We start from the raw sequence: 21,358 nt of genomic DNA on the forward strand, positions 1-21,358 counted from the left end.
AAAGCTCAAAAAACACAGCAGGTGCAGGCCAGGACACGCAAACACACGGACAGACCCACAAGGAGCCAAACAGACACACCAGGAAATGGGGCTTATTAAAGAGGGCAGGACAGGTGCAGCACATTAGGGAGTTAACGAGACAGACCAGACAGGAGAACAAGAGGGCAGACAAACAAAACAGGACCGGAGCGCCCCCACATGGGTGCAGGGGCACAGGGCGTGACAATTGTGAGGAAGCTGGAAGCCTGACCTCGCTGATCAGGGGTCTTGCCTATAAAACTCTGCAGGAAAATCTGACAATAATCGTGCGTGGGAACGCAACGCAAACTTCGGTCTGCAAAAAAAGTTTGGGAGCCCAAAAAAAGTCCACAGCACAACTGTTCGCAATTTCCAAGTAATGGATCCCAATCCTGCGGAGAACGTGACGGTGGTCGATGCCACCCACAATCCCGCCCCAACTCTACCTATTATCTATTATCTATTTTAAATATTATTCCAAACGTAAAGAAATGAACAACAACGATAGAAAAACACTTTTTGATCAGCCAAACTAGCAAAAGTGGGCATACGAGGGGGTACCCAAAAAAAACCGGAATTTGGTCAGAAAACAATAATAATAAGGAGTTCCGACTTCTGGCCGTCAGATGTGCTGCAGGTAAGCCTCGTGCACATCTGTGAGAAATTTGAGCTCCGAGAGTGACACTGACGCCTGTCAGGCGCTATTTATAGCAACAGAGTGCAGAGGCGGTCTGCGATTTTTTCCAAAATGGCGACATTGACTGTGAAGCCAGAGCAGCGCGTAAACATTAAATTCTGCTTTTTGCTGGGAAAAAACTGCAGCAGAAACACTCACCTTGTTGCAGCAAGCCTACAAGGATGATGCTCTGGGGAAGAATCAGGTCCATGAGTGGTTCGGGTGGTTTAAAAAGGGCCAGATGTCCGCGCGTCAGGTGCGCTCAGCCGTGAAAACAATGCTGAGCTGCTTCTTCGCTGTCCAGGGTCTCGTCCACAGCGAGTCTGTCCCTCCAGGTCAGACTGTAAACCAGGACTACTACATGGAAGTCCTCAGACGGCTCCGTGAGGATGTGAGGAGGAAGCGGCCCGCGGAGTGGCGGAGTGGAGCCCGGTTGATCCACCACCACAGTGCGCCAGCGCACACGGCGCTGTGCGTCACGCAGTTATAGGGGGGGAAAAATAAATGACTCTCCTCTCCCATCCGCCTTATTCGCCAGAAGTAGCCTCGAGTGACTTTTTCTTGTTCCCCAAGTTGAAGAAGGAGCTGAAGGGACAGCGGTTTGCAGATGTGTTGGAGGTGACAGAAAAATCGCAGCCGGCACAAAACGGCACTTTTACGCGCGGGTCTGACGACGCATTCGTGAAGTGGGAGACACGGCTGGAGCGCTGCATTAATGCGGATGGAGATTATTTTGAAGGCGACGGTGGTGTTTTATTTTGAAATGTAATAAATAAAAAGTTATAATCAAATTCCGGTTTTTTTTGGGTACACCCTCGTAATCATGGCATTAGGGCGATCAGCATCTCGCTGCAGGCGCAGAACGTAAATGTCGGCCGGCAGGTGAGACGCGCCACATGCAGGCGGTGGATCTGCTGCTGTGTGGAGGTTTGAGGTGATGTCTCAACATTGCATAAACACCTTAAAAAAAAAAAAGCTTAACAGAAAAATGTTGTGGAAATTGATGGCACAATATGATTGTGCGTTCATGCATTATCAGAATAGTTTTGCCTCTTGAGTCAACACGGTTTGAATACGCTATAGCACATAGAGGCTGTGAACTCGTGATGATTCGGGATTCGGACGTCAGATATGGCCAAGCAAAATAGCAAACATTTTTTGTGTCAATTTGCCATTTAATTAAGAACAATCTGAAGTGTGCATCATGAGAAAAATGATGTCATTACAAGTGACAGTCGGTATTTGTAAGTGCAGAGACAAAGACGTACATGTTTTTATTACGTGATGTGTTTGATTGCTCCCTTTGAACTATTTATTTTGTGTTTATTTTAGAAGTAGAAAGGTGAGGGAAGAGGATGAAAACATTCCGCGCTGAACGTGACTTCCTCAAAGTGTCTCTCCTCATGTGCAATCATCACCCACTCACCGTCTGTCTTAAGTATATTTAAAATATATAGAACTTATATCTGTTATTAGTATAGTGTACATATCTGTCCGTCCTAAACGTGTATCGTAATTATCTCTTTGTATCTGCTCATGTATATCTTTATATCTGTTATTTATTTCATTATAGCTGTCTTACAACTTTATGGAAATTATATCTTATTTATATCTGAAAATAAAATATAAAATATAACAGCTGAAAATCTTACAAACAATAATAAGTTTTGGTGAAACAAAAAGAGGTACAAGTAATTAAAAAAAAATGCAGACAAATGTGAATTCATGAATGGAATGAAGGTCATGAGTATTTACTAAGGCTGTGACTTTAACGCGTTAGTTACGATTAATTAATTACAGAAATTTTAACACGATAAAAAAGAATATTGCAAATTGTCGCGGAAAGTTTGTCACCGGACGAGTTTCACCCGGATATATTTCGCTGTGACACAACAACGAAACAGCTCCCGACTTGGTGACTTTCTCGTTAAATCTGGCGACTTTTTTTTTGTCAAAAGCGATGAGCAACAAATTTAGCGACTTTTTCTGGTGCTCTGGAGACGTGACAGGACGTCTCGTTCTGCAGCCGCTGTCCTCAATGAGCTGCGGTGCTGCGTGAGCCCCTCCCCCGTCCCAAAGCACTCACAGGCGGCCAGTCTCAGCAGCGCCCCCTGCTGCAGTCAGAGCAGAGAGGAGACCCACACCACTCCTCCACACTTCAAATGTCTCACTTGCTGACAAACCAAGAATCAACAGAAGAAAGTTCATTTGTAGTTCTAAACATATTTAGGGTGTTATTTTTAACTCACATTTTGCTTCTCCCATGACGTTATTCCTCTCTCCTACAGCTGGGGTTGCCAACTCCCAGAGATTGAAATAAGGAACGCCTCTCGCGGGCAGCTGAAAAAAACTGGGTTTTTGGGGGGTGAAAAACGCATATATAACAGCATTTTGCCACAGTTATACCTATTACAGACTATAAAAACACATTAGGCTACTGCATTACACCTACAATAACTCATGATCAGCTTGATCAGTTTGTATTTGAGGCCTACAGTGAGACAGTTATCATTCAAGTATCATCATCATCATGGACAGCAGCTCTCAGCCACTGCACCGGACGGTAGAGCAGCTCAGCAGCTCCTTCAGTGGCGACTGAGACCCTCAGAGCAGGAAGGAGCTACCACAGGTCTCTCATCCCCACCGCTGTCAGATTGTACAGTTCTACTGTGTAGAATATGAGCAATAATCCTGGACATTATAATATCCTGCACCCCCCCCTTTAAGAAATTCAGCAACACTTTATCATCCATTCACTCTGCTGTATCCATTCACTCCAAGAAAACATATTGTACATATTATATCATACTGTATAGTTATATATTGCATCATATATTGCATATTGTATTGTATATATTGTATATATTATATATTTCCTGTTATATTTTTAGGATTCAGGTTGTACATACAGTTAGATCTTCATTGTCTTTAGCTTCTATTATCAATCCTAGTATGATTTGCACTGTCACTTGTTAATTATTGCACCATTCATTACTTTTGCACCCTGCTGTGGGTTCTATGAGCCTATACACCTGTAAATTTCTCCAGTGTGAGATTAATAAAGTCTTCTATTCCTATTCTATTCTATATTTATTGCTAAATGTGCAAAATAACATCAAACAGCTGCTGTCTCTTCTGGATTTTAACATGTTCTTTTTTTTCTATTTTCAACTACAAAAGTGCAAAATCAAAACTGAAAAACCTTTTGAACAAAAAAACCAACAAGGTTCCGTTTCTAAACTGAAAACACTCCACAGTCTGCAGCAGCAGACACAAATCAATGAAGGAAACATGATATATCCGATATGGAAACGGCACAAACTTACATGTCTCTGGAAGCCACGCTGCGCTGCTGTAATGTTATGATTTACTTCTTCCCGTGCGCTCTGTGACCAAACTAACTGTTGGCCAATGAGCTGCCGTAGCCTGCCAGGAACGGTCTTTTTTTGACCAATGAGATAAGAGTGATTCTGTGTTGTCAAGCCATCTCTTTCAGCTCATTGGTCACAGAACGTCAGAGAGCCGGTGAACAATTTACCGTAAGTTTTCAAAAAAAAAGCGCAAGTTCCATTGCTCACGTTTTGACTCTCACAAAAATACGGAACAAAGTGCGTTCCTTTTCAGCTCAATACGGAACGCACATTTTTACATCCAAATACGGAACGATTCAGTTTTTCAAGGAACGGTTGGCAACTCTACCTACAGCATCCATTACAATTACATGCAAATTGCAAATTAGGTAACGACCTCATCTAGTGACTTCTGGCGACTTTTAGGACAGCCAATAGTGACTTTCCTTACTGAGGAGTTGGCAACACTGCTCCCGACGACAGCGCACTGCTTGGTCTTGTGCACAGACAATTTAGATTTAAAAAGCCAGCGGATGGCAGCGTGGATAAAACCAAAGCTGTATGCACATTATGCAGCAAAGAATTTGCATACCATCGCAGCACATCGAGCCTGCTATATCATCTGAACGCTAAGCCTGTCACAGCAGCGGCCAACACGCAAACCTCGCATACAGCTAGAGTGGAAGAGGACGTCACTCCGACTACTTCAAGGACCCTCGCCCAGCCCAACAAAAGTTGCACTAATCAATGTGTATTGGTTTATTTGTCTTGGTTAAATTCCTCCTTCCTTGCTGAAAAAATGAACAGTGTTTTGTTGCTTAAGCTTATGTATCACTATATTGATTCACTATACCAAAATCCATTAGAGAAAGAAAAGTTCTCACTGATCTCGGGTCAAATATCGATATGCGATTAATTGAGATTAATTAATTACAAAGGCCCTAATTAATTAGATTTTTTTTTTAATCGAGTCCCACCCCTAGTATTTACACATTGACACATAGATAAATAATTATGAAGACGAATTCAGATGACTTTATGAGTCAGGTCCACCAGAGTCCTGACTGGAATCTAACTGAGATTCTGTGAAGAAGCTAAAGACCAGAGTGATGGAAAGACCCTCCAAACAGAAAGAGTTGGAGCTCACTGCTGAAAATGAATGGAGGAAAAAACCCAGTGGAGACATGCAACAAGCTGCTCAGCACTTCCAGGAAGAGTTTGATGACTGTAGTAGCTCAAAAAGGTTTTTATATTGATTATTGAGAAGGGGATGGATAATTTTGGACATGCCACTTTTTGTTCAAATCCAAGTAAAAGCTGAGAAATATTTTTTTCCACAACAGAACATCTTGTACATCATCTTATTAACTTCTGGAAGAAGCCTGAGTCATTTCTAGTCAGGAAAAAAAGACACTTGCTGGTTGAATAAAACTAACTTTCAGCCAAAATTTGCCTGCAGTATGAACAATATACGAGGGTGTACCCAAAAAAAACCGGAATTTGATTATAACTTTTTATTTATGACATTTCAAAATAAAACACCACCGTCGCCTTCAAAATAATCCCAATCTGCATTAATGCAGCGCTCCAGCCGTGTCTCCCACTTCACGAATGCGTCGTCAGACCCGCGCGTAAAAGTGCCGTTTTTTGCCGGCTGCGATTTTTCTGTCACCTCCTCCACATCTGCAAACCGCTGTCCCTTCAGCTCTTTCTTCAACTTGGGGAACAAGAAAAAGTCACTCGAGGCTACATCTGGCGAATAAGGCGGATGGGAGAGGAGATTCATCTCATTCTTCGCCAGAAACTGCGTGACGCGCAGCGCCGTGTCCGCTGGCGCTCTGTCGTGGTGGATCAACCGGCTCCACTCCGCCACTATGCTCTGCTTCCTCCTCACATCCTCACGGAGCGTCTGAGGACTTCCATGTAGTAGTCCTGATTTACAGTCTGACCTGGAAGGACAAACTTGCTGTGGACGATACCCTGGACAGCCAAGAAGCAGATCAGCATTGTCTCCACGGCTGAGCAGACCTGACGCGCCAACATCTGGCCCTTTTTAAACCACCCGAACCACTCATGGACCTGATTCTTCCCCAGAGCATCATCCTTGTAGGCTTGCTGCAACAAGGTGAGTGTTTCTGCTGCTGTTTTTTCCCATCAAAAAGCAGAATTTAATGTTTGCGTGCTGCTCTGGCTTCACCGTCAATGTCGCCATTTTGGAAAAAATCGCAGACCGCCTCTGCACTCTGTTGCTTTACATAGCGCCTGACAGGTGTCAGTGTAACTCTCGGAGCTCAAATTTCTCACAGATGTGCATGAGGCTTACCTGCAGCACATCTGACGGCCAGAAGTCGGAACTCATGATTATTATTGTTTTCTGACCAAATTCCGTTTTTTTTTTTTGGGTACCCCCTCGTATGTTGGGGTTACATGTATCTTCATCCACAGGACATCATGAAAACTTAAAACAATGCAGTACATACATCAGGCCTTTAGGTGGCGCTGTAACTCTACCACAGAAATACACGAAGAAGACATGGCAGCACGTTCAGCTTGTCTTCTGGTCTCTAACATCACTGAGACATTGATCATGAGGACATGTGGACTCACTCAGCCTTCCTGCAGTTCCTCACAGCTGGGATCAGCCTCCGTCGTCCCTCCTCTGATGTCTTGTACTTCTTCAGGTTCAACTCCTCCAGGACCTGGTCTGACATCTGCAGCATGTAGGCCAGAGCTGAGCAGTGGATCTCAGAGAGTTTCTCTGATCTGTTCTCTGACTTCAGGAACTTCTGGATGTCCTGATGTACTGAGAGGTCCTTCATCTCCATCAGACAGTGGAAGATGTTGATGCTTCTGTCAGGAGACATTTCATCACTGTTGATCTCCTTCAGGTTCTGGATGACTCTCTGGATGGTTTCTGGACTGATCTCTGTCCGACCCAGCAGACCTTCTAAGAGTCTCTGGTTGGATTTCAGAGAGAGGCCATGAAGGAAGCGGACAAACAGGTCCAGGTGGCCGTTCTGACTTCTGAGGGATTTCTGCAGGACTTTCTTCAGGAACTCATCCAGAGATGAGAGAGCATCATCATCTTCTTCTTCATCATCATCACCACCATCCTTAGTGTTTTTCTCTCTAAGGAAGGTCTTCAGTTCGTCTGTCTTCCTGTTGGTGAAACAGTGGAACATGAAGACTGCAGCCAGAAACTCCTGAACACTCAGATGGACGAAGCTGTAGACGGCTTTCTGGAAGATCACAGACTCTCTTTTGAAGATCTGAGTACAAACTCCAGAGAACAGCGAGGCCTCAGTCACATCCAGACCACACTGCTCCAGGTCTTCTTGGTAGAACAGGATGTTTCCTTTCTCCAGATGTTCCAAGGCCATCCTGCCCAGCTTCAGAAGAAGCTCCCTGTCAGCCTCCGTCAGCTCCTGTGGACCCGTCTCAGGTCCTTCATGGTACTTGAGCTTCTTCCTGTGTGTCTGAACCAGCACAAAGTGGGAGTACATGTCAGTCAGGGTCTGGGGCAGCTCTCCTCTCTGCTCGCTGCTCAACATGTGCTCCAGAACTGTAGCAGTGATCCAGCAGAAGACTGGGGTTCCACACATGATGTGGAGGCTCCTGGAGGTCTGGATGTGGGAGATGATTCGGCTGCTCAGCTCCTCATCACTCAGCCTCCTCCTGAAGTACTCCTCCTTCTGGGCGTCAGTGAAGCCTCGCACTTCTGTCAGTCTGTCCACACATGATGGAGGGATCTGATTGGCCGCTGCAGGTCTGGAAGTGATCCAGACCCGAGCCGAGGGCAGCAGATCCCCCCGAATGAGGTTAGTGAGCAGCAGGCTGACTGAAGACTGCTGGGAGACGTCAACCAGCCGCTGTTTGCTGCTGAAGTCCAGAGAAAGTCTGCTTTCATCCAGACCGTCAAAGATGAACAGCAGCTTGCAGACAGCCAGCTCCTCTGACGTTACCTTCTGGAGCGCCGGATGGAAAACATGGAGCAGCGTGAGAAGACTGTACGGCCGCTCTCTGATCAGGTTCAGCTCCCTGAAGGAGAGAACAACCAGCACACTGACATCCTGGTTCTCCAGGCCCTCGGCCCAGTCCAGAGTGAACTTGTGCACCGAGAAGGTTTTTCCGCTGCCGGCCACGCCGCTGGTCACAACCACTCGGATGTGTCTGAGCTGCTGGGCCGAGGCTTTGAAGATGTCCTGAACCCTGATGGCAGTGTGATGGAGGCTCTCCTTCCTGGAAGCTGTCTCCAGCTGCTTCAGCTCAGGTTCCCTCTGAAGCTCCTCACTGAGTCCCTCTGTGATGTGGAGCTCAGTGTAGATCCTGTTGAGGAGGCTTCCTCCTCCTGCTTCATCACTTCCTTCAGTCACACGTTCACATCTCCTCCTCAGACTCTTCTTATGTTCTTCTAGAAGCTGCTGCAGTCCTGATGAAGAACCCTGGTCCTGCTGCTCCTCACAGACATCACTGCTCTTCTTCTCTCTGTGGACACCAAGAAACATTTACTCTGAGCAACACGACACACAGCAGAGACACAAAGATCCAGCTTCAACTCTCACACTGATTCAGAATAAAGAACTGAATCTGAACGTCAGCAAAACATCTCTCACTCTGGTTTGGAGGAAACAACAGGAAACAAAGAGTTTCTTACTTTGTGTCTGAAGGTCCAGGTTCAACACTGAAGGCTGGTGGATCACCTTTGGACCAGTCACTCTTCAGAGACAACCTGCTGGATCCTGAAGACTCTGCTGTGGGTCTGCGCGCGCGCACACACACACACATACACACAGTAATTATTAACCATTAAATAAGAATTTTCTCAAATTAACAATTTAATAAAAGCAATTAATTACCTGTGGTAATCCATACTTTCCGTAATATTAATAACCAAATGTAAAACCCAACACATAAATGCTAAACTGTGAAAAGTTCTGACAGTCATGTATATCTGTGAATAAATGATTATTTTGCTGTCAAATTCCTTTTCTGTGGTTTTTCCTTGTTTTACAGAAGGAAACTACTGTTTAGATGATTGAACCGTCTCGAGATCAAAAAATATATATTTTTTTATATGATATCATATGATAAAATATCAAATGTGTTTTTCAGAAAAACTTGTTTTCTCCATTTTTTTGCTCAGAGAGATGTGTTTTTGGTGAAACCACCTGATGTTGTACTGATGATTACATTCATTCATTCATTATCTACCGCTCCTCCCTTTCGGGGTTGCGGGTGGCTGGAGCCAATCCCAAGTGCTGTGACCATTCACTCACACCTCGGGGCAATTTAGGGTGACCAATCAACCTGACATGCATGTTTTTGGACCGTGGGAGAAAGCCGGAGTACGTGGAGAGAACCCACACACACACAGGGAGAACATGCAAACGCCACACAGAAAGGCCTGAGTCCCGGCCAGTATTTGAACCCAGGACCTTCTTGCTGTGAGGCACGAGCGCTAACCACTGCACCACCGTGTGGCCCTGATGCCACCGTGTGGCAGCGAAAGACTGACAATGAAACAATGAGGATGAAAGTGAAGCCCCCCCCCCCAAAAAAAAAAAAAGGTGAAACGTGTGTAAGTCCAGTCTTTACTCCATTAAGCGGCTTTGTGAACGGAGGCAGTGAGGCAGAGCTGAGAGCTCAGTGTGTTGAGTGTGAGCTCAGTAAACTCCAGCACTAAAACATCACACAACTAAATAACAGCGTTTTCTCTTCTTACATTCAACACAAATTCTCCGATTATTTTTTTCCCCATTTCTCAGTAAATTGCATCAGACACCAAAACAGAATACAGCTAAACCAATACCATCTTGACCACACAGACATTTCTTTGCAGCAACAGAGCACATTGATGAAGCTGGGTTTGTCAGCACATGAGCAGCCATCAGGTAAAAACACAGCGGAGAACAGGACACAAAGATATTCAATCCTCGGCTCACATCCAGTTACTCCCAACTACTTTCTGCTTTTCACAGAACAGATTTTCTTCCCAGAGACCTGAAGATTTACTCTCTTTTCAATCTCTGTGTTAACTGTGTTGCGTCTTCATGCCTTCCTCACTGACATCATGAAGGCCCTGAGGAGGTCAAAGGTCAACAGTGCACCTGGTGGTGACATCATCAGTGGACTGGTTCTCAGACTCTGTGCCGACCAGCTCGGGGGTGTTTTCCAGAACCTGTTCCAGGCCTCCATCTCCACTGGAATTGTCCCCAAGCGGTGGAAACTCTCCACCATCATCCCAATTCCCAAGGTGAGCCCTCCCATGACCTTGAATGACCTCCAGCCCATTGCATTAACCTCCCAGGTGATGAAAGCCATGGAGAGGCTCGTCTAACAACACATTCTCTCCATGACCGACTGGCAGCCAGACCCGCTCCAGTTTGCTGATCAAAGACACAAAGGTGATGATGATGCCAAAGCCTTCATCATCCACACCATCCAGAAACACCTGGAGCAAATGTTCTGTTCCCCACATTTCTGATGCTGCCAAATGTGCTCTTACCAAATGAATTGCCCCTCAGGGATGAATAAAGTTTTTCAATCAATCAATTTCATGAGAATGGATTAAAACAACACTTGCAGAGTGTATATTTCATCCAATGGAGGAAATACGACCAACATGCAGAAACATTTGCACACAGCAGGTGATAATTTTAAATCAACGTTACATTTTCAATCTGCTCCAGAGTGAATCTCAACCCAGCAGCAGCAGAAACGTCAGCACATCCTCTGCTGTTCAGACTGCAGGGAGCTCACTGCTGAACACTTCCCATCATGCTAGCTGCTAACTCTGACTGCTAACATCAGATGAATGCCTCCTCATCATTTTTCCAACACAAATGATGAAATGCTCCAACAGCAGCAGTCCCAGAGAGACGGGATGTTTACAGAGAACAGGGGACTGATGGATTCTTCAAAAGAGGGAGGTGGAGGACGAGTGAGAGTCGGAGCCTCCATCCAAGATGGAACATCGAAAATCCAAGAATATATCAGGAAGAAGATCCCAAAGATGAGAAACTCAGTGAATGAATCAGACAGCAGAAACCCGACGAGAATGAGGAGGAGCAGGAAACATGGAGAGACAGGCCTCTACATCAGGGGTCCCCAACCACTGGGCTGTGGACCGACATCGGTCCGTGGATCATTTCGTTCCCGGTTGCAAAGCAACAATAAAGTTTTATTTTGAAATTGTTCATTTAAATATCCATGAGTCTGTACTGAGTTTTATTTTGAAAAACGCTTCACTTCTGCAGCTTATTTCGTGCTGAACTCCTGGCAGTTTTTTTTAAATCCCTGCATCATTAAACCCTCATTGTAGTGTTTTTATTCACTGTCCTGCTGTTCTTGGAGAAACTATGTTGTTTAAAAGCAGTCAGTGGTGGAAAAAGGTTTGGGGGCCGCTGTGCTGCAGGGTATGTAGCACCGCCAGATAGAGGAAGTGGATGAAATCAAGAAGATCTGCCAATGGAGAGAAAATACTGGACTGAGAAAACATGGAGGCTCTGATCACGGCAGCACAAGAACACACACTGAGCTGAAGGTTCATCAGCCTTGGAACTTGCTACTTCCTGTTCATGAGAGCGCTTTTTTCTGGTGAGCCTTATTTATTTATAGTCAGAAAACATGAAGTGCTTTAAGCTGAAATGTCCCCGTATTGGAAACAGAGTGAACAGGAAGGAGATTTAACCCCAACTCTGCCTTCACTCTCAATCACAACAACCGACGAATCGTTTTATTGTGACATCTAACGGTAAGTCCATGATTATTGTTTATTCGGTGTTGTGATCCAGATGGTGACTCCCTCTGGTTTTCTCTCTGTGATGTTTATTAATCTGTCATTAGAACGACTGAACCAAATCTTTGTCTTTCAGTGAAGGTTTCAGTATTTGGCAGCAGGAGTTTGTGGTCTCAGTGTGTGAGGCTGAAATGAAAACCTGCTGTGTGTTTTGCTTGGAACTGATCTGTTTGTCCCTGTCAATGACCAAAATGTCTGAAGGGTTCCAGTCAGTGGTGTGTTTGAGTTTCACACTTGTAGAACGTTCATCTGTATCACTTTGGTAGAATTTCTTGCGTCTTGTTAAATTGCAAAACTTTCCCTGTATGTGCGTGGTTGCTACGTGCACAGTGCAGTGCACACATATTGTCAGTGTTACAGTGGAAAATAAACCACAGATCCCTAAACTCCCCAGCATCTCCACTGAGAGACGGAACTTCCAACAAAAAAAACCTCAGGCACCGCCACTGTTTCTGCCCCTGAGAAAATGTTAAAACTGACATGAATTTAAACCCTGTTGCACCAAATTCAGCAAATAACAAAACATGCATAAAATTAAAGCTTTGAATCACTTCGGACCAAATACTCCTCAATCTTCATTGCTGCAGTCACAGCTTAACTTTTGTTCCATGTTTTACGGCCTGCAGATAAAGAAGTGTGCAGTTATAAACGTTTTACTTTATCAACACGCAGCTGAACTTTGAACTCAGCCTCACCTCCAGAAGCACATTTTAATGGTTGTGTCTGTTCAAAGGTTCCAGACCAGCCTCACCATGAACCAGGGTTCCTACATATTTGCCATTTCAAAATTCCATACTTTTTCCATACCCAAATTTCCAGACTTCTCGCCAAAAACATCAAATAATTTGTGACATTTTCGTAAGCATAGTGCTCCGCGGAAGGATATACCGGCGCACAGCGGCTGAGTCTACGGCTGCTACTGCTGTGCTCGGGTATATCCTTCCAGAGCGCTGCCATACGCAGATCTGTGTGGATCAAAACGTTATTTTAATGGATTGAAAAGAAAACACGTCTTTTAAAATGTTTTATAACCATTCGGATTTATTTCGTGTGCTAATACGCCGTTCCCTGGACCACTGGAAGGAGGATTTTGTCCACTTTCGTCAGTCCGGCTCCGATTTCTATTGACTTCCAGCAATTGAGCTAAGCTAACTACGATGCTAACAGCTGGGAACCAGCCACAAAAAAGGTATTTATGAGCTTGTCTAACTTTGTCAATGATAGGGAAAGGGTGTGGGTCCAAAATCTTTGGAGTATTCCTTTAAGGGGGCATTTATCCAGCAGCTTTGTCACAGCTGTGACAAGGAACTCCTTGGTTTCCATCCTGAGCTGTTTCTTCCCCATCATGTGGCTCAGCACCGCCGCCTCCCCCATGTTGGAGATGTCGAAGGACTTCATGCAAAGTCTGCATTTTGCTTTTCTTGTCTGCCAGGAATCCTTTGCCAACCAGCCTTTGTATTTGGGATTTTTTAGCCACTCCTCTGTAGGGCTGGGAACGTTAGATATTTTTCGGGATACTTTTTCGATACCTCACGTATGGTACCAGTTCCTGAACGGTACTTTTTTCGGTACCTGCCTTCACGGCGCACAGACAACACCATGACTGCATTTGCACTTCATGCCACTAGGTGTGCTGTTTGCATGTTCAACCTTATTTTACACAGACACCACAGAGGAAGAAGGGCTGCAGGCTCTCTGTGAGGCTCTCTCTGCATGTTGTTAGAAAGAGTGTGAGCCGGTAAAACGTGGTAACATGTTCAATGATGGATGCACCGTTTTTTTCAGTAAAAGAGAAGAACTGAACCATCATTTCCGCGCATGTTTATTGACCGCGCAGCCACTTTAAGAACCGAAACTGATATCTGTACGCACGTCTCTTGTTCAGTACCGGTATATACTGGAGTTTTTCGGTCAGTACCACTGAGGTACCGTTAAACGGTACCCAGCCCTACTCCTCTGGAAATTTACATCTTCCCATGTTTGCTCGCTCACGAGCAGTAGCTGGTTCACCTGCCCTATTTCTTCTTCTGTTGGTTTTGCTTGGTGGTTGGCATCCATAGATATCATATAAGAAGTAGATGCCTTAAGGCCTCAGTATGCTTCCCCGTCACAGCGACGTCGTTCCTACGCCGGCAACCCTACGCCGCTACTGAACATATCTTGCTGTAGTTTCCTGGTTCATGAAGCCTAAGTCCGACGCTCCTATTCCCTCCTTAAGTCCACACTTGAAAAACCGAAAAAAAAAAAAAAACCTCCACACGATCCTCGTTTCCTTTTAAAACGTTTAGTTGAACTTTAAAGTCACGTTACAAAAATATAATATCCACAAAAACAAGCAAATAACAAAGGTAATATCCAAAGATATAAATAAAAATCAACAAAGAGAAAATGAGAGAAAGAGAGAGAGAGGTCGAAAAACTGTGTGGCTCCACTCCACTAGCCTGTCTGCCTGTCAGATCCCAGACAGCCACACTCCAAAACGAAACTTAAGTTTTTTCACAAGCGATTAAATATGCAAATTATAAGAACACCTCCACAATTTCTAACTAACTTTATCCATTTGGCATTTTAACCCTAACTTATTTATAAACATATTTTCAAATATAATTACCACATCATGAACTGTAAATAATCACATGTAAATATTTTAACCATGTAAATAGTCCTTTATCATCACAAACAAAAATAAACATTCAAACATGAAATCACAATTTCCACGTTAAATAAACCAAAATTGTATTTAAGCTCCTGCATTTCCGGCCCCTAATTGTTATCAACGTCCTTGAAACAATTACTCAAAAAGAGCAAACATAACTCAAAGGAGCTTAAATAATATTACTTTCATTATGTAAAACATTGTTCTTGAGCCCTTTCTTCAGCCCACTGTTCCTATTGACTTCAGAACAGTCCATCAGTTATCTTCTGATTCCTGAAGAAGACATAGCTTTGTTATAGGGCGACAAAGCTCGTTGGTTTTGGTTTTTACTTTAACCTGACGAACAAGACCATTTCTGTCAGGAAAAGTCTCCACGATTCTTCCAAGTAGCCATGAATTCCTGGGAGCAGTGTCGTCCACGATCAGGACCACATCACCCACACAGAAGTTTCTTCTCGGTGTAGACCATCGCTGACGTTCTTGGAGCTGTGTGAGATATTCTTTGCACCAGCGTTTCCAGAAGACATCCGCAAGGTATTGCACCTGTCTCCAGCGGCGATTAGCATACTGGTCTTCCTTCTGATATACTCCTGGTGGTAAATCAGGTTTGACCTTCATCAACAACAGGTGATCGGGCGTTAAGGCCTCTAAATCATTGAGGTCGGATGATGCCTTTGTGATGGGCCTGCTGTTAATCACTGCCTCTGCTTCACAAAGTAAGGTGTGGAGACCATCTTCATCCAAAGGCTGCTCCTTGACTGTGATGTTCAGGATTTTCCTCACTGAGCGGATTAATCGCTCCCAGCTTCCTCCATGGTGAGAACCTGCTGGCGGGTTGAAATGCCACTGAACACCTTTCTGTTGCAAATGTTTCTCAATCTTGGTAGTGTTCCAATCTTTGATTGCCTTTTTCAACTCACTGTCTGCTGACCTGAAATTGGTTCCGTTATCTGAATACATCTCTCTGACTTGACCTCTTCTAGCAATAAACCTTCTGATCGCATTGAGACATGCATCAGTGTCAAGTGAAGAGGCAATCTCTAGATGCACCGCTCTTAAGGCAAGACATGTGAAGATCACACCGTATCTCTTTATTTGTCCTCTTCCTCTTTTCACCAGAAACGGACCGAAGTAATCCACGCCGACTCTCGTGAATGGAGGATCATCCGGCAGGATTCTGCATGTTGGTAGATCTGCCATAAGTTGCTTGCCAGTAGGTCCATGTAGTCTTTTACAGATGACGCACTTGGAGAGATAACTTTTGATGGCTCCACTGGCTCCAGGGATCCAGAATTTCTGCCGTAGTTGAGCCAACATGTGATTGCGTCCTGCATGAGCTGTAACTTCGTGAATGTGTCTCAACACAAGTTTGGTGATGTGTGAGTCCTTAGGCAAAATAGCTTGCTGCTTAGAGTCGTCAGGCATAGCTGCACGGCTCAACCTTCCTCCAACCCTTATAACTCCATCTTGAAGTACTGGATTCAGCTTGAAAAGTGAGCTACTTTTCTTCACCCTTTGATGTTCCTTCAGCATAGCCAAATCTTCTTTGAAATTTTGCCTTTGACAGTACTTCACGATTTCTGTTTCTGCTTCGACCAAGTCGTCACACTTCAGCTTCTTTCCTTTGAAAGCTTTCTTGATCTCAACCATCTTGCTTTCTCCTCCTGACACCTTTAGTTCTTTCCTCTTATCTTTAAGCTCTTTCAGTAACTCCTTAAGTTTCAGAAACCACGCTACAGCACGTTTCAATGCTGTCCAAGAAGAGTAGTGGTTCATCCACTGGTCCATGAAATGCTTTGGTTCTTGTGCCTGGATGACATGCACTTGAGTCACTCTTTTGACCTCTGGGTCATCAATATCCAGCCTTCCAGGATCCGGATTCTTGGGCCATTGGTCCTGTGAGCTGAGCAAGAAACTTGGTCCTGAAAGCCAGCTCTCATTTTTCAAAAATGCTTCCACAGTTTGTCCTCTGGAGACATGATCAGCGGGATTTAAGGTGGTGTTGATGTATCTCCACTGTGATGTTTTAGAGTACTCCAGGATTGCTGAGACCCTATTAGCGACAAACGTCTTGAATCTGGTGCTTTCGCTGTTGAGATATTTTAGCACAGCCGTGCTGTCAGTCCAAAAGACAGACTCATCAAGTTCCAGCTCCAGCTCCTTCTTCAAAAGTTTGTCCATCTTAGTCGCAACTGTGGCCGCTGTCAATTCCATTCTTGGGATGGTTGGAGACTTCAATGGTGCGACCCTTGCCTTTGCCATGACCAAGCTGCACTGCGCTTCATCAGTTTCAGATCGCAGCAGCAGGTAGCTTGCTGTTCCGTAGGCATCTTCACTCGCATCAGCGAAATGATGAAGCTGAGCGTAGACTGGCACACCAAATTGTCTTGACTTGACGCAGCGGTTGACTCCAAATTTCTCAAGCTGAGCTAGACTTGAAATCCACTTTTTCCAGATCTTAACCACGCTGTCTGGCAGCTCTTCATCCCAGCTATACTTCTGCCGACACAAATCTTGTAGAATTATTTTAGCAGGAAGTACTACTGGAGCGAGAAACCCCAATGGGTCAAAGATGGAGCTAACCAGGGAAAGCAAACCTCTCCTAGTGTGTGGCCGATCCTTGAGGCTGATCTTGAACCTGAATTGGTCTGATTCAGCACACCACTGGATACCCAAAGTCCTCTCCATTGGAAGATTGTCCTCGTCCAAGTCCAGATCTTGAAACCCTTGAGCCCTCTCCCTCTCTGGGATTGAGCTGAGTAGTTTCCTGCTGTTGCTGGACCATTTTGTCAGTCGAAATCCACCCTTTTCCAACATGCTTCTCAAGTCAGCACACAGCGTGATAGCTGCATCTTCATCAGAAACTGACTTGAGACAGTCGTCCACGTAAAAATTGGTCTTGACCGTTTTTGCTGTCTCCTGACCAAACTCCTCTGCAAAATCTGTTGCACACTTCTGAAGCGCAAAGGTTGCCACACTTGGTGAGGATGTGGCACCAAAAATATGCACTAACATCTTGTGTTCAATGAGATTCAGGTCGTAGTTTCCTTCAGGCCACCAAAGAAACCTAAGGAGATCTGTGTCTTCACTGTTGACTCTGACTTGGTGGAACATGGCCTCGACGTCAGCCATGACTGCCACATTCTCCTGACGGAATCTCATGAGAACACCCACTAACGAACTTGTCAGGTCTGGCCCCTGAAGAAGCTGTTGGTTCAATGCCGTTCCCTGAAAGCTTGCTCCGCAGTCAAAAACAACTCGTAATTTCTGCTTGGTTGGATGTCTGACCCCGTGGTGAGGCAAATACCATGTTCTCCCTTCAGTGTGTTCGCATGCAGCTCCCTCAAGCTTCACTGCATAGCCCTTCTTGAGAAGATCATTCATGAACGCAACGTATTCTCCGTGAAACTTGGCGTCTCTTGAGAATCTTCGGCGTAGGTTCAATGCACGTTGCTCTGCAACTGCTCTGTTGTTTGGCATGTGCAAAGATTTCTTCCTTACTGGAAGACAAACACTGTAATGACCATCTTCGAGTTTCGCAGATTGAGACACCATGTCGATAAACTGATGGTCATCCTTGGACATCTCAAGGTCTTCATTTTGTCCAGCATCAGGAAAGTCCTGCTTGAACTGAAGATGCCAGAGATCTTCTAGCTTAGCCACTGAGATGCGGTTTGCAGTGATCCCTGAAGGTGTGTTCGTTTCCACTATTTCGCTTCCACCTCTTAGTGGTCCATTCACTGTCCAGCCCAAGATTGTTCTTACGGCGTACGGTCCATTGTCCACACTGTTAACCACTTGCAGCGGTTCCATAGCCTTGGGAACATTTGCTCCAATGAGCAATCCGACCTCTGCTTGGATCGTGGGAATTCTCACCTCCTGTAGGTGAGGCCAACCATCAATATCCTCTTGTCGGGGAATATTGTCCTTAGTTACAGGAATGTCTTTCTGTGCATACACTTCTGAAAGTTCCACAAACTGATCACCATCCAAGCTGCTGATCTCCAGACCTGTCACAATGCGCGTGTTCACAACTGAATCATGCCCCATGGTTCGCAATGAGATGTTGATATTGCGTCCATTCATGTTCAGCTGGTTCATCAGTGATTCTGTAGCAAAGGAAGCCGAGCTACCTGAATCCAAAAATGCGTACGTCATCACTGTCTTGGTTCCCTTTTGTGCTTTGACACGCACTGGAATGATCGAAAGAACACATTCTTCTCTTCCGGCCCCAGTGACACCAGAAGTTCCAGCTGTTTGTACAAGCGCACTTGATACAGATTGCTGTCCACAACTTTTCTTTACTGATTCTTCGTTTGAGTCCTTGTTCGTAATGTGTAGCACTGTGGGATGTAGTTTGGAGCATTCTTGACACTGAAGCTTTTGTTTGCAGCTGTTACTCATATGACCATGTTTCAAACATGCAAAACACAAACCTTTGCTCCTCAAGAAATCAATCTTGTCTTTGTGTAGCTTGCTCTTGAGTTTTTCACAGACTGTGAGGCTGTGATTCTCTCCACTGCAATAAACACAAGGTTTGCCGGTAGCATCCACTGATGAGGGATGTGTTTTTGATGCTGAATGTTTGTCGTTCTCTGTCTTAGGGGGCACAACAGCCGTTGTGAACACCTTCTTCGCTTTGAACTTCTCCATGAATTGTTGTTGTGGTTTGGATTTTGCAGGATCTTTCTTAGTCAAAATGGTGTCTGTTATGTTTCCATACAAGGGGTGCAAAAGATACTTAACTTGCTGATTCAAAAAGTCAACAAAGTCCTTAAACTTAACTCTTTTCTTTGTCCTTTCTTGCAGATCACAGGCAGACTTTCTCCAGGATTCCTTTAGTTTGTATGGCAGTTTGTTTGCTAATGCCTTTATATTAGCTGTGTTGTCCAAGTCTTCCATGTAGCTAATATCTGTCATTGTGTTGGCACAGCCAGTGAGGAACAATGCAAAGGACTGAAGAGCAACACCATCTTCAGGCTTAATTGTAGGCCAATCCAACGCCTCTGTAATGTAGGCTTCTGAAATCTTAAAGTCATCACCAAAAAACTCCTTCAACATCTGTTTTGCTTTAGTATATCCTGCTGAAGATTCCATGTGGATGCAGCTCTTAACCAACTCATGTGGTTGTCCACTTGTGTACTGTAGCAAAAACTGAAGCCGATCACGATTGTTATCAGTGCGACTTTCAATTCCATGTTGAATGGCTCCAATAAAAGATCTGTATTCCAATGGATCTCCCTTGAATACTGGTATGGTGAGATCTGGCAGCAGTGATGCTTTGTGGTTCTTCACAAGATATTCTGTGACACTGGCTTGGTGAGAGATAGCCTGACAAAGCTCATCAAGCTCTGGCCCTCGATGCTCTTTATTTTCAGTCTTTGATGCAGATGTTGTCATTTGAATGGGTGCTGGTGCAGAATTGTATGTAAAGCTAGATTCCTTAAAGTTGTCCTGGAAAGATAGCTGTACAGCAGGTGTGATATCTGCTTTACTGCCTTTTTGATCAGCGTGAATGATGCCGCTATCCTCTTGAATGGTTCCATATTTCTGCAAAATTTCCATTTTGGCATCAGACTCAGCAAACGCTGTCTGCATTGCATGCATCTCCTTCCTTGCCTTCAAAGCAGCTTCAACCCTCTTATGCTGAGCTTCAAACTCTGCTTCTCGCTGTTTTTCTTCAGCTTGCAGTTGAACCTCCCTGAATCTTTTCTCTGCAAGCCACTCTGCTTCTTCCTTTTCTATTGCCAACTTCTCCTTTAAAGCTGCAGCCTTCGCCTTTAATGAGGCTCGCTCCATTTCTGCCTTTAATCTCACTGTCGAAGATGATGAGACTGAGCTTCCACAACGTGATGAAGATCTGCTTTTACTTTTCACAGTTGCCTTTGATGAGGTTGATCTACTGTCTGCAGGAGCTACCTGTGCATCAAACTTCTCAGCCTGCTCCACACGTTTCTGAACTTCTTTCATCCACTTTTCACAACTCCAAAAGAAGCCATCCATGAGGTCATGCTTCGGACCAAACCAGCTCTTTTGGTCTTCCACATATTCCTCCTCATCCATGATTTTCTGCAGACCAGAATTTATCTCCTTAAATTCTTCCTGCAAACCACTAAAGTCAACACGAAGTTTATCTTTCACAGCATCCACATTTGCATCATCTTCCATTAATTGCTCAATCTGCTTCTTCAAGCTTGTTAACTGAGCCAGCTTAGACCTGCGAGTCTGCATTTGTCTGGCCTTGTAATCCTCTGCTGCTTTCTCAGTCATTTTTACTGTCCGTTTTCCACTCTCTTGTTCATCCATAACAAGTCAAAGTTCCACTTTAATCCACAATAATATCAAAAGCATCACAGCTTCCCACTTCGTCATTCATCAGAGCAACGATCCATTTTTTTTTTTTACTCACGGACTTCAGCAGCAGCGCCATCCTCATCAATTAACGATCATGCAGGGCAGAACTGCGCAGCTCGTTATCCAATTATTCCTTCCGAAAGTCTCCACAAAATCCATTCTCAGACAGGCAGTTCCACAATAAGTCCGTCCACGAAGAGCAAGTTTTTCGACTAATGTAGTTTCCTGGTTCATGAAGCCTAAGTCCGACGCTCCTATTCCCTCCTTAAGTCCACACTTGAAAAACCGAAAAAAAAAAAAAAAACCTCCACACGATCCTCGTTTCCTTTTAAAACGTTTAGTTGAACTTTAAAGTCACGTTACAAAAATATAATATCCACAAAAACAAGCAAATAACAAAGGTAATATCCAAAGATATAAATAAAAATCAACAAAGAGAAAATGAGAGAAAGAGAGAGAGAGGTCGAAAAACTGTGTGGCTCCACTCCACTAGCCTGTCTGCCTGT

At 44.5% G+C, this 21,358-nt stretch overlaps 1 protein-coding gene across 1 annotated transcript in view; it reads right to left on the reverse strand.

The window, feature by feature from the left end:
* Window positions 1–17,630, reverse strand: part of LOC115394673 (NACHT, LRR and PYD domains-containing protein 3-like) — a 37,000-nt gene extending 19,370 nt beyond the window's left edge. Inside the window, exons 1-3 of the mRNA XM_030100026.1 lie at window positions 17,601–17,630; window positions 17,368–17,453; window positions 6,652–8,148 (exon numbers count right to left, since the gene is read on the reverse strand). Of these exons, the coding sequence (XP_029955886.1) occupies window positions 6,652–8,148; window positions 17,368–17,453; window positions 17,601–17,630 (1,613 nt within the window). The remainder of the gene's footprint in view (window positions 1–6,651; window positions 8,149–17,367; window positions 17,454–17,600) is intronic.
* Between the last annotated feature and the right edge of the window lie 3,728 nt (window positions 17,631–21,358).

This window comes from Salarias fasciatus, chromosome 9 (assembly GCF_902148845.1).
Source record: "Salarias fasciatus chromosome 9, fSalaFa1.1, whole genome shotgun sequence".
In the NCBI taxonomy this organism is placed as follows: Eukaryota; Metazoa; Chordata; class Actinopteri; order Blenniiformes; family Blenniidae; genus Salarias; species Salarias fasciatus.